At 37.5% G+C, this 14,662-nt stretch overlaps 1 protein-coding gene across 1 annotated transcript in view; it reads left to right on the forward strand.

Annotated features, from left to right (window-relative positions):
- Positions 1-3,785: 3,785 nt before the first annotated feature.
- syt17 (synaptotagmin XVII) overlaps positions 3,786-14,662 on the forward strand; it is a 60,824-nt gene continuing 49,947 nt past the window's right edge. Inside the window, exon 1 of the mRNA XM_082972941.1 lies at positions 3,786-4,282. Coding sequence (XP_082829067.1) covers positions 4,268-4,282 — 15 coding nt within the window. The 5' untranslated portion in view covers positions 3,786-4,267. The remainder of the gene's footprint in view (positions 4,283-14,662) is intronic.

Genomic DNA, 14,662 nt, shown 5'->3' on the forward strand with positions numbered 1-14,662 from the left:
TGTAACAGTGATGTCACTTAGTGTGTTATCCATTACACTGCTGCTGTAACACAGTGATGTCACTTAGTGTGTTATCCATTAGACTGCTGCAACACAGTGATGTCACTTAGTGTGTTATCCATTACACTGCTGCTGTAACACAGTGATGTCACTTAGTGTGTTATTCATTAGACTGCTGCTGCAACACAGTGATGTCACTTAGTGTGTTATTAATTAGACTGCTGCTGCAACACAGTGATGTCACTTAGTGTGTTATTAATTAGACTGCTGCTGCAACACAGTGATGTCACTTAGTGTGTTATCCATTAGACTGCTGCTGTAACACAGTGATGTCACTTAGTGTGTTATTAATTAGACTGCTGCTGCAACACAGTGATGTCACTTAGTGTGTTATCCATTACACTGCTGCTGTAACACAGTGATGTCACTTAGTGTGTTATTCATTAGACTGCTGCTGCAACACAGTGATGTCACTTAGTGTGTTATCCATTAGACTGCTGCTGTAACACAGTGATGTCACTTAGTGTGTTATCCATTAGACTGCTGCTGTAACACAGTGATGTCACTTAGTGTGTTATCCATTAGACTGCTGCTGTAACACAGTGATGTCACTTAGTGTGTTATCCATTAGACTGCTGCTGTAACACAGTGATGTCACTTAGTGTGTTATCCATTAGACTGCTGCAACACAGTGATGTCACTTAGTGTGTTATCCATTAGACTGCTGCTGTAACACAGTGATGTCACTTAGTGTGTTATCCATTAGACTGCTGCTGTAACACAGTGATGTCACTTAGTGTGTTATCCATTAGACTGCTGCTGCAACACAGTGATGTCACTTAGTGTGTTATCCATTAGACTGCTGCTGCAACACAGTGATGTCACTTAGTGTGTTATCCATTAGACTGCTGCTGTAACACAGTGATGTCACTTAGTGTGTTATCCATTAGTCTGCTGCTGTAACAGTGATGTCACTTAGTGTGTTATCCATTACACTGCTGCTGCAACACAGCATACTGACTTTACTATTAAAACCACACACACACAGTGGAGGAAGGGCAGGGCCACCAGGAACTCACAGCTGACATGGCAACAGGTCATGTGCCACTTTGGTTTCCACGGTAACTCTCTTGAAGTAACCTAGCATCCACTCTGAGGTTACACACACTTGTAACATGTTGCCATGGTAGCAATTACCCTACACACCTGCTCTATCTCTTTCCCCTCTCTCTCTTTTTCTCTCTCTGTCTCTCTCTCTCTCTCTCTCTCTCTCTCTCTGTCTCTCTCTCTCTCTCTCTCTCTCTCTCTCTCTCTCTCTCTCTCTCTCTCTCCTTCTCTCTCTCATCTTTCTCACTCTCCTCTCTCAGTTTCAATTTAAGGGGCGGCAGGTAGCCTAGTGGTTAGAGTGTTGGGCTAGTAACTGAAAGGTTGCAAGTTCAAATCCCTGAGCTGACAAGGTAAAAATCTGTTGTTCTGCTCCTGAACAAGGCAGTTAACCCACTGTTCCTAGGCCATCATTGAAAATAAGAATTTGTACTTAACTGACTTGCCTAGTTAAATAAAAGTAACAAATAAAAATTGGCATGGGAAACATATGTTTACATTGCCAAAGCAAGTGAAATAGATAATAAATAAAAAGTAAACATTACACTCACAGAAGTTCCAAAGGAATAAAGACATTACAAATGTCATATTATGTCTATATACAGTGTTGTAAGGATGTGCAAATAGTTACAGTACAAAAGGGGAAGTAAATATAGGTTGTATTTACAATGGTGTTTGTTCTTCACTGGTTGTCCTTTTCTTGTGGTAACAGGTCACAGATCTTGCTGCTGTGATGGCACACTGTGGTATTTCACCCAGTAGATATGGGAGTTTATCAAAATTGGATTTGTTTTCTAATTATTTGTGGGTCTGTGCAATCTGAGGGAAATATGTGTCTCTAATATGGTCATACATTTGGCAGGAGGTTGGGAAGTACAGCTCAGTTTCCACCTCATTTTGTGCAAATAGGTCTGCCTACGGTGGCCTTTCTCAATAGCAAGGCTAAGCTCACTGAGTGTGTAAATAGTCAAAGCTTTCCTTAATTTTGGGTCAGTCACTGCGGTCAGGTATTCTGCCACAGTGTACACTCTGTTTAGGGCCAAATAGCATTCTAGTTTTCTCAGTTTTTTTGTAAAATCTTTCCAATGTTTCAAGTAATTATCTTTTTATTTTCTCATGATTTGGTTGGGTCTAATTGTGTTGCTGTCCTCTCTTTCTCTCTCTCAATTCAATTTCAATCAAATTTCAGGGATGTCACGCCCTGATCTGTTTCAGCTGTCCTTGTGCTTGTCTCCACCCCCTCCAGGTGTCGCCCATCTTCCCTCCCCACTTATCCTCTGTGTATTTATACCTGTATTTTTTGTCTGTTTGTGCCAGTTTGTCTTGTTTGTCAAGCTTACCAGCGTGTGTCCTGTCAGCGCCTGTCTTTGCCCAGCCTCTCTTTTTCTCATCCTCCTGGTTTTTGACCCTTGACTGTCCTGACCCTGTACCCGCCCGCCTGACCACTCTGCCTGTCCCTGTCCCTGTCCCTGAGCCTGCCTGCCGTCCTGTACCTTGGCCTCTACTCTGGATTATTTACCCCTGCATGCCTTGACCTGTCGTTTGCCTGCCCCTGTTGTTACAATAAATATTGTTACTTCACACAGTCTGTACTTGGGTCTTACCTTGATACCTGATAAGGGGCTTTATTGGCATGGGAAACATATGTTTACATTGCCAAAGCAAGTGAAATAGATAATAAGCAAAAGTGAAATAAACAATAAAAAATTAACAGTAAAAATTACACTCACAAAAATTGCAAAAGAATAAAGACATTTCAAATGTCATTTTATGTATATATACAGTGTTGTAATGGTGAACAAATGGTTAAAGTACAAAAAGGAAAATAAATAAACATAAATATGGGTTGTATTTACAATGGTGTTTGTTCTTCACTGGTTGACCTTTTCTTGTGGCAACAGGTCACACATCTTGTTGCTGTGATGGGACACTGTGGTATTTCACCCAGTAGATATGGGAGTTCACCAAAATTGGATTTGTTTTCAAATTATTTGTGGGTCTGTGCAATCTGAGGGAAATATGTGTCTCTAATATGGTCATACATTTGGCAGGAGGTTAGGAAGTACAGCTCAGTTTCCACTTCATTTTGTGGGCAGTGTGCACATAGCCTGTCTTCTCTTGAGAGCCAGGTCTGCCTACGGCGGACTTTCTCAATAGCAAGGCTATGTTCACTGAGTCTTAATTTTGGGTCAGTCACTCTCTCTCCTCCTATCTATCTCTTCCTCTCTCTCTCTCATGCTATCTCCCCCTCATCCTCTTCATCCTCCACACACCCACCCACCCACCCACCCACCCACCAGATACTCTCTCTCTATCTCCTCTCTCTCTATCTCTCTCTATCTCCTCTCTCTATCTCCTCTCTCTCTCTCTATCTCTCTCTCACACACTCTCTCTATCTCCTCTCTCTATCTCCTCTCTCGCTCTCCCTCTCTCTCTCTCTCTAGATTATTATCTATGTCACTTGCTTTGGCAATGTAAACATATGCTTCCCATGCCAATAAAGCCCTTAAATTGAATTGTATTGAGAGAGAGAACCAGACAACAGATTTGATTCGATATCCATCAGTGCTCCTGCAAACCTGGGTGAGTCATTGGTGCACGGCAGAAAGGGGAAGAGAGAGAGGAGGGGTGGGATAGGATGCACACTCAAGAGACAGGGCTGGCTTTACGTGTTGTTTCTGAAAAGTGGGCAAGACTGGAAAGAGATAGAGAGCAAAAGAGACAAAGAAAGAAAGAGTGTGTGAGAGAGAGAGAGTTAGAGAGAGAGATAGAGACAGAGAGAGAGAGAGAGAGAGAGAGAGAGAGAGAGAGAGAGAGAGAGTGGCTGATTGGGGTGGAGGATGAAGAGGAGGAGGCGGAGATAGCTTGAGAGAGAGAGAGGGAGAGAGAGAGAGAGAGGGAGGGAGAGAGAGAGAGAGAGAGAGAGAGAGGGGGGGAGAGAAGGTTCTGTTGTTGTTGTTGTTGTTTGGAGAGAGGGGGTGATGATGGAGTGGTAGTGAGAATGAAGAAGAAAAACCTGGTTCACCCCTCACTCTTGTCACCTTGAGATTTTATATCTCTTTTTTTCCACTTCTCTTTTTTCCGGGGTGAAAGTGGATGTTGGATGGAGGGATGAGGAACTGGATGAAGGGGAGTGAGGAAGAGAAGAGAGACTGAGGAGACAATGGCGTACACACAGGTAAGACCACTGTGACCGTGGAACCTTGAACACACTCACACTCCTCTCTTTCTCTCTGGGTCCACTTTCCTCCTCCCTCCCTCTGTAGCACACGTCCTGTATGTCCTTCTGTCTCTTCTCTCTCTTCTCTCTCTCTTCTCCCTTCTCTCTCTTCTTGGTTCTCTCTCTTCTCTCGGTTCTCTCCCTTCTCTCTCTCTTCCTCCCTTCTCTCTCTCTTCCTCCCTCTTCTCTCTCTTCTTGGTTCTCTCTCTTCTCTCGGTTCTCTCCCTTCTCTCTCTCTTCCTCCCTTCTCTCTCTTCTCCCTTCTCTCTCTTCTCCCTTCTCTCTCTTCTTGGTTCTCTCTCTTCTCTCGGTTCTCTCCCTTCTCTCTCTCTTCCTCCCTTCTCTCTCTCTTCCTCCCTTCTCTCTCTTCTCCCTTCTCTCTCTTCTTGGTTCTCTCTCTTCTCTCGGTTCTCTCCCTTCTCTCTCTCTTCCTCCCTTCTCTCTCTTCTCCTTTCTCTCTCTTCTTGGTTCTCTCTCTTCTCTCGGATCTCCCTCTTCTCTCAGATCTCTCTCTTCTCTCTTCCCCCTTCTCTCTTCTCTCTTCTGTCTTCTCTCTTCTCTCTCTTCTCTCCCTCTTCCTCCCTTCTCTCTCTTCTCCTTTCTCTCTCTTCTTGGTTCTCTCTCTTCTCTCGGATCTCCCTCTTCTCTCAGATCTCTCTCTTCTCTCTTCCCCCTTCTCTCTTCTCTCTTCTGTCTTCTCTCTTCTCTCTCTTCTCTCTCTCTTCCTCCCTTCTCTCTCTTCTCCTTTCTCTCTCTTCTTGGTTCTCTCTCTTCTCTCAGATCTCTCTCTTCTCTCTTCCCCCTTCTCTCTTCTCTCTTCTCTCTTATCTCTCTTCTCTCTTCTGTCTTCTCTCTTCTCTCTTCTCTCTTCTCTCTTATCTCTCTTCTCTCTTCTCTCTCTTCTGTCTTCTCTCTTCTCTCTTCTCTCCCTTCTCTCTTCTCTCTTCTCTCTTATCTCTCTTCTCTCTTCTCTCTCTTCTGTCTTCTCTCTTCTCTCTTCTCTCTTATCTCTCTTCTCTCTTCTCTCTTCTCTCTTATCTCTCTTCTCTCTTCTGTCTTCTCTCTTCTCTCCCAGGCCTCCTGCCTCTCTTAGATTATGTTTGGTTGTGTGTATATTTGTATGTATGTTGTATGTATGTATGTGTGTTGTGGAGTTTCATGTTTTATGTGTTATATTGTGATCTTATGTATGAAATGTTATTGTTTATGTTTGTGTTGTGTATAAACATATGATTGTTGTGTGTTGAATTGTATGTTATACATGTTATATTGTTTGGTTGTGAATCTTGTATTGTGTTGTTATGTTGTTGTGTGTTGTGTTGTTTTGTCTTACATTGTGTATGCCTAAAGTATGTGTTTATCTCTAAAACATTAGGTTATACAGTCATATCTCTATAACATTATATAGTACAGGTTATATAGTCATATCTCTAAAACATTAGGTTATACAGTCATATCTCAATAACATTATATAGTATATGTTAAATAGTCATATCTCTATAACATTATATAGTATAGGTTATGTAGTTATATCTGTATGACATTATATAGTTTAGGTTATGTAGTTATATCTGTATGACATTATATAGTATAGGTTATGTAGTTATATCTGTATGACATTATATAGTATAGGTTATGTAGTTATATCTGTATGACATTATATAGTTTAGGTTATGTAGTTATATCTGTATGACATTATATAGTTTAGGTTATGTAGTTATATCTGTATGACATTATATAGTATAGGTTATGTAGTCATATCTGTATGACATTATATAGTATAGGTTATACAGTCATATCTCTATAACATTAAATGATATAGGTTATACAGTAATATCTCTATAACATTATATAATATAGGTTATATAGTCATATCTCTATAACATATAATGTTATAATGTTATAGAGATTTGACTACCTAACCTTTGCATTACAATGTTATAGAGATATGACTACATAACCTAATGTTATAGGGATATGAAAGAATAACCTATAGTATATAAAGTTATAGACATATGACTTATACTATATAAGACATATAACCTATACTATATAATGTTATAGAGATTTTACTGCATAACCTATGCCCTATGCCATATAATGTTATAGAGATATGACTAGATAACCTATACAATATAATGCTATAGAGACATGACTGTATAACCTAATGTTATAGAGAAATTACTATGTAACCTAAACTATATAATGTTTTAGAGATTTGACTATATAACCTTATGACTATATAACCTATACTATATAATGTTATATAGATATGACTATATAACCTATACCATATAATGTTACAGAGATTTGACTATATAACCTTATGACTATATAACCTATACTATATAATGTTATAGAGATATGACTATATAACCTATACTATATAATGTTACAGAGATTTGACTATATAACCTAAACTATAATGTTATAGAGATATGAATATATAACCTATTCTATGTAATGCTATAGAGACATGACTATATAACCTAATGTTATACAGATATGACTACATAACCTAATGATGTAGAGATATGACTATATAACCTACACTCCATTATGTTATGGAGGTATGACTATATAACCTAAACTATATAATGTTATAGAGATATGACTATATAAGCTAATATTTTAGACATATGACTGTATAACCTAATTTATAGAGATATGACTATATAACCTAAACTATATAATGTTATAGAGACATGACAATATTCATCTATCATTTATAATGCTATAGAGATATAACTACATGACCTATACTATATAATGTCATTGAGAAATGACTATACTACCTGTACAATATAATGTTATAGAGATTTCCATATATAACCTACACTATATCATGTTTTAGAGATATGAGGACATAACCTAAACTATATGATGTTACAGAGATATGACTATATAACATATAATATATAATGTTTTAGAGATATGACTATATAACCTATTCTATATAATGTTATAGAGATATGACTGTATAACCTGTGCTGTATAATGTTATAGAAATATGACTATATAACCTATTCTATATAATGCTATAGAGACATGACTATATAATCTATAATTTATAATGCTATAGAGATATGATTACATGACCTATGCTATATAATGTTTTAGAGAAATGACTATATAACCTAAACTATACAATGTTACAGAGATATGACTATATAGCATATACTATATAATGTTTTAGAGATATGACTACATAATCTAAACTATATAATGTTATAAAGATATGACTATATAACCTATAAAATAGAATGTTTTATAGATATGACTACATGACATATACTTTATAATGTTATAGAGATATGACTGTATAACCTAATGTTATAGAGATATGACTATATAACCTATACTATATAATGTTATAGAGATATGACTATATAACCTATATTATATAATGTTATAGAAATATGACTACCTAACCTATACTATATAATGTTATAGAGATATGACTATATAACTTATACTATATAATGTTATAGAGATATGACTATATAACTTATACTATATAATGTTATAGAGATATGACTATATAAACTATACTATATAATGTTATAGAGATATGACTATATAACCTGTACTATATAATGTTATAGAGATATGACTGTATAACCTAATGTTATAGAGATATGACTACTTAACCTGTACTATATAATATTATTGAGATATGACTGTATAACCTGTACTATATAATGTTATAAATATTTGACTACATAACCTACTGTTAAGGATGATATGACTATATAACATACTATATAATGTTATAGAGATATGACTACATAACCTATACTATATAATGTTATAGAGATATGACTACATGACCTATACTATATAAAACTTAACATAGATATTGCTATATAACCTAATGTAATAGAGATATGACTATATAACCTAATGTAATAGAGATATGACTATATAACCTAATGTAATAGAGATATGACTATATAACCTAATGTGATAGAGATATGGCTATATAACCTAATGTAATAGAGATATGACTATATAACCTAATGTAATAGAGATATGACTATATAACCTAATGTAATAGAGATATGACTATATAACCTAATGTAATAGAGATATGGCTATATAACCTAATGTAATAGAGATATGACTATATAACCTAATGTAACATAGATATGACTATATAACCTAATGTAATAGAGATATGACTATATAACCTAATGTAATAGAGATATGACTATATAACCTAATGTAATAGAGATATGACTATATAACCTAATGTAATAGAGATATGACTATATAACCTAATGTAATAGAGATATGACTATATAACATAATGTAATAGAGATATGACTATATAACCTAATGTAATAGAGATATGACTATATAACCTAATGTAATAGAGATATGACTATATAACCTAATGTAATAGAGATATGACTATATAACCTAATGTAATAGAGATATGACTATATAACCTAATGTAATGGAGATATGGCTATATAACCTAATGTAATAGAGATATGACTATATAACCTAATGTAATAGAGATATGGCTATATAACCTAATGTAATAGAGATATGACTATATAACCTAATGTAATAGAGATATGACTATATAACCTAATGTAATAGAGATATGACTATATAACCTAATGTAATAGAGATATGACTATATAACCTAATGTAATAGAGATATGACTATATAACCTATTGTAATAGAGATATGACTATATAACCTAATGTAATAGAGATATGACTATATAACCTAATGTAATAGAGATATGACTATATAACCTAATGTAATAGAGATATGACTATATAACCTAATGTAATAGAGATATGACTATATAACCTAATGTAATAGAGATATGACTATATAACCTAATGTAATAGAGATATGACTATATAACCTAATGTAATAGAGATATGACTATATAACCTAATGTAATAGAGATATGGTTATATAACCTAATGTAATAGAGATATGACTATATAACCTAATGTAATAGAGATATGACTATATAACCTAATGTAATAGAGATATGACTATATAACCTAATGTAATAGAGATATGACTATATAACCTAATGTAATAGAGATATGACTATATAACCTAATGTTATAGAGATATGACTATATAACCTAATGTAATAGAGATATGACTATATAACCTAATGTAATAGAGATATGACTATATAACCTAATGTTATAGAGATATGACTATATAACATAATGTGGTTTGTTCTGAGTTAGGTAACCAAATGCACAGGAAACAATTATTTGAGTGTTTAGAAATATAGATTTATAGTGACAAAAAATATATATATTCTAATGCATTGATAGTCCTGTGTGCAGACTGAGTGCTCAAGGTGTGTGTTTTTAAATGAGTAGACATGTTTGGTTATCTGCTGTTCCTGTACGATGGAAAGGGCCATTTCATTTTCACCCTCTGTGCATGTTTTTTCTGTGTTTTTGTACGTGTGTGTCTATGAGCGCGGTAGTTTTAGATGTTTGTCCTTTCATTTCCTCCCTCCCTCCTTCGCTCCCTCCCTCCCTCCCTCCCTCCCTCCCTCCCTCCCTCCCTCCCTTCCACTTTCACTCCCTCCCTCACTCTTTCCCTCCCTCTCCCTCTCCCTAGCTCTCTCTCTCGCTCTCTCTCTCTCTCTTCCCCTACCTCCCTCCCTCCCTTTCTCCACCTGTGTCTGACCACAGGATGTGTCATCCTGACCTGGAGGAAGGGATGGAGAGAAGGAGGAAGAGATGAAAGGAGGGAAAGAGAGGGAGGGTACGCTGCTCCTTTTGCTGTCGCCATGGTACACCCATTGCTAATAAAGACAACATCAGGGAGAACGAGAGCGAGAGAAACAGAGAGGCAGAGAGAGAGCAAGAGAGAGAAACAGAGAGTGAGAGAGGAAGGGAGAGAGAGGGAGGGAGAGAGAGAGAGAGAGAGAGAGAGAGAGAGAGAGAGAGAGAGAGAGAGAGAGAGAGAGAGAGAGAGAGAGAGAGAGAGAGAGAGAGAGAGAGAGAGAGAGAAAGGAAGGAAGGAAGGAAGGAAGGAGGAAGGAAGGAAGGAAGGAAGGAAGGAAGGAAGGAAGGAAGGAAGGAAGGAAGGAAGGAAGGAAGGAAGGAAGGAAGGAAGGAAGGAAGGAAGGAAGGAAGGAAGGAAGGAAGGAAGGAAGGAAGGAAGGAAGGAAGGAAGGAAGGAAAACAGAGAGAAACAGAGAGAGAGAGGAAGGGAGAGAGGGAATCGTTGGAAGACATGAGAACACCTTGTGGATATGGAGATAGATGAGAAATAGGGACTGATGAGAAAGATGACAGAGTAGAAGAGGACGACAGACTGGAGATGGACAGAGAATCTGTACATACACACACACACACACACACACACACACACACACACACACACACACACACACACACACACACACACACACACACACATACAGTGGTGGAAAAGTACCCAATTATCTTCTTAGAGTAAAAGTAAAGAAACCTTAATAGAAAATGACTCAAGTAAAAGTGAAAGTCACCCAGTAAAATATTACTTGAGTATAAGTCTAAAAGTATTTGGTTTTAAATATACTTAAGTATCAAAAGTAAATGTAATTGCTAAAATATACTTAAGTATCAAAAGTAAAAGTACAAATGTGGAAGTTAATGTAAAGAAACTAGATGCAGCTGCTATGCTGAAGAAACATAATTGAATAGCAGGAAGTAGTAAGGACAATGAGTACATTGACCGGATAGAAAGGTGGGGGCATGTAATGCAAATACCATCTCTGAGTAGGATATCATGCCAAAGATTGCATTAGCTGAGAACATAGATACATTTGTGCCTTCTGACGTACCAATGTCAGGAGGAAGCAGGAGGAAGGATGGTGGCAAATTGACTGACATGTGAACCATATGCAATAAGTGTATAATTTGTTGTGTAAGCTAGGGGGTTCTACCACCATTGTAATCCAAACCGGAACAGATGTGTGCGTCATCAGGCGTTAACAGGCAAGAAACTCGGGTTGGAAGACAATGGTGGCGGAAGGGCTAAGGGGATGTACTCATATGCTGTATGTGGATAAAAGCAGAGCCGATGCTCAAGGAAGTTAGATGTTCCGCGGACCACCTCGGCTTTGCTACTTTGTATTAAAGTCTATATTGAATTCACAAGTTCTCGGAAGAGTGTTATATTTCTGAGGAAATTTTCCACCACACAAACCATTTTACATTCCTTATATTAAGCAAACCAGACGGCACCATTTTCTTGTTTTTTTAATTTTACGTATAGCCAGAGGCACGTTACATCACTCAGACATCATTTACAAACAAAGCATGTGAGTTTAGAGAGTCCGCCAGAAGAGAGGCAGTAGGGATGACCAGGTGTTCTCTTGATAAGTGCAACAACAACAAAAAATGTATGAAATGTATGCATTCACTACTGTAAGTCGCTCTGGATAAGAGCGTCTGCTAAATGACTAAAATGTAAAAAAAAATGTAAATGTAAATTTGACAATTTTCCTGTCCTGCTACGCATTCAAAATGTAACGAGTACTTTTGGATGACAGGGAAAGTGTATGGTGTAAAAAGTACATTATTTTCTGTAGGAATGTAGTGAAGTAAAAGTTGCCACAAATATAAATAGTAAAGTAAAGCACGGATACCCCCCAAAAAACGACTTAAGAAGTACTTTTTACTTAAATACTTTACACCACCGCACGCACACACACACACACACACACACACACACACACACACACACACACACACACACACACACACACACACACACACACACACACACACAAATCACAGAGTTCAAAGGTTACACGTGTGTGTCAGTGATGTACTGGTAAAAACAATTGGTGGGTAAACTCTGAGCCCCGGTCACGTTTACTTGTGTTTACCCTCCACTACACCACTGGTGTGTACTGTTAGAGTCAGTGTGTTTACCCTCCACTGCTGGTGTGTACTGTTAGAGTCAGTGTGTTTACCCTCCACTGCTGGTGTGTACTGTTAGAGTCAGTGTGTTTACCCTCCACTACACCACTGGTGTGTACTGTTAGAGTCAGTGTGTTTACCCTCCACTACACTGCTGGTGTGTACTGTTAGAGTCAGTGTGTTTATCCTCCACTACTGGTGTGTACTGTTAGAGTCAGTGTGTTTATCCTCCACTACTGGTGTGTACTGTTAGAGTCAGTGTGTTTACCCTCCACTACACCACTGGTGTGTACTGTTAGAGTCAGTGTGTTTACCCTCCACTACACCACTACTGGTGTGTACTGTTAGAGTCAGTGTGTTTACCCTCCACTACACCACTGGTGTGTACTGTTAGAGTCAGTGTGTTTACCCTCCACTACACCACTGGTGTGTACTGTTAGAGTCAGTGTGTTTACCCTCCACTACACTGCTGGTGTGTACTGTTAGAGTCAGTGTGTTTACCCTCCACTACTGGTGTGTACTGTTAGAGTCAGTGTGTTTATCCTCCACTACTGGTGTGTACTGTTAGAGTCAGTGTGTTTACCCTCCACTACACCACTACTGGTGTGTACTGTTAGAGTCAGTGTGTTTACCCTCCACTACACTGCTGGTGTGTACTGTTAGAGTCAGTGTGTTTACCCTCCACTACACCACTGGTGTGTACTGTTAGAGTCAGTGTGTTTACCCTCCACTACACCACTGGTGTGTACTGTTAGAGTCAGTGTGTTTACCCTCCACTACACCACTGGTGTGTACTGTTAGAGTCAGTGTGTTTACCCTCCACTGCTGGTGTGTACTGTTAGAGTCAGTGTGTTTACCCTCCACTACTGGTGTGTACTGTTAGAGTCAGTGTGTTTACCCTCCACTACACTGCTGGTGTGTACTGTTAGAGTCAGTGTGTTTACCCTCCACTACACCACTGGTGTGTACTGTTAGAGTCAGTGTGTTTACCCTCCACTACACCACTACTGGTGTGTACTGTTAGAGTCAGTGTGTTTACCCTCCACTACACCACTGGTGTGTACTGTTAGAGTCAGTGTGTTTACCCTCCACTGCTGGTGTGTACTGTTAGAGTCAGTGTGTTTACCCTCCACTACACCACTGGTGTGTACTCCACGTGTGCTTGAGCTCGAGTCTGTGTGTGACATGCAATCTGCCAATATCCTGTTAGTAATATGCTGTTAGTAATATCCTGTCAGTAATATCCTGTTAGTAATATCCTGTTAGTAATATCCTGTCAGTAATATCCTGTTAGTAATATCCTGTTAGTAATATCCTGTTAGTAATATCCTGTCAGTAATATCCTGTTAGTAATATCCTGTTAGTAATATCCTGTCAGTAATATCCTGTTAGTAATATCCTGTTAGTAGATGTAGGTCTCTGATATGTCTGTTAGTAATATCCTGTTAGTAATATCCTGTTAGTAATATCCTGTTAGTAATATCCTGTTAGTAATATCCTGTTAGTAATATCCTGTTAGTAATATCCTGTTAGTAATATCCTGTTAGTAATATCCTGTTAGTAATATCCTGTTAGTAATATCCTGTTAGTAATATCCTGTTAGTAATATCCTGTTAGTAATATCCTGTTAGTAATATCCTGTTAGTAATATCCTGTTAGTAATATCCTGTTAGAAATATCCTGTTAGTAGATGTAGGTCTCTGATATGTCTGTTAGTAATATCCTGTTAGTAATATCCTGTTAGTAATATCCTGTTAGTAATGTCCTGTTAGTAGATGTAGGTCTCTGATATGTCTGTTAGTAATATCCTGTTAGTAATATCCTGTCAGTAATGTCCTGTTAGTAATATCCTGTTAGTAATATCCTGTTAGTAATATCCTGTCAGTAATATCCTGTTAGTAATATCCTCTGTTAGTAATATCCTGTTAGTAATATCCTGTTAGTAATATCCTGTTAGTAATATCCTGTTAGTAGATGTAGGTCTCTGATATGTCTGTTAGTAATATCCTGTTAGTAATATCCTGTTAGTAATATCCTGTTAGTAATATCCTGTCAGTAATATCCTGTTAGTAATATCCTGTTAGTAATATCCTGTTAGTAATATCCTGTCAGTAATATCCTGTTAGTAATATCCTGTTAGTAGATGTAGGTCTCTGATATGTCTGTTAGTAATATCCTGTCAGTAATATCCTGTTAGTAATATCCTGTTAGTAATATCCTGTTAGTAGATGTAGGTCTCTGATATGTCTGTTAGTAATATCCTGTTAGTAATATCCTGTTAGTAATATCCTGTTAGTAATATCCTGTCAGTAATATCCTGTCAGTAATATCCTGTCAGTAATATCCTGTTAGTAATATCCTGTTAGTAGATGTAGGTCTCTGATATGTCTGTTAGTAATATCCTGTTAGTAATATCCTGTTAGTAAT

Source organism: Salmo salar, chromosome 03 (assembly GCF_965601325.2).
Source record: "Salmo salar chromosome 03, fSalSal1, whole genome shotgun sequence".
NCBI classification, from domain to species: Eukaryota; Metazoa; Chordata; class Actinopteri; order Salmoniformes; family Salmonidae; genus Salmo; species Salmo salar.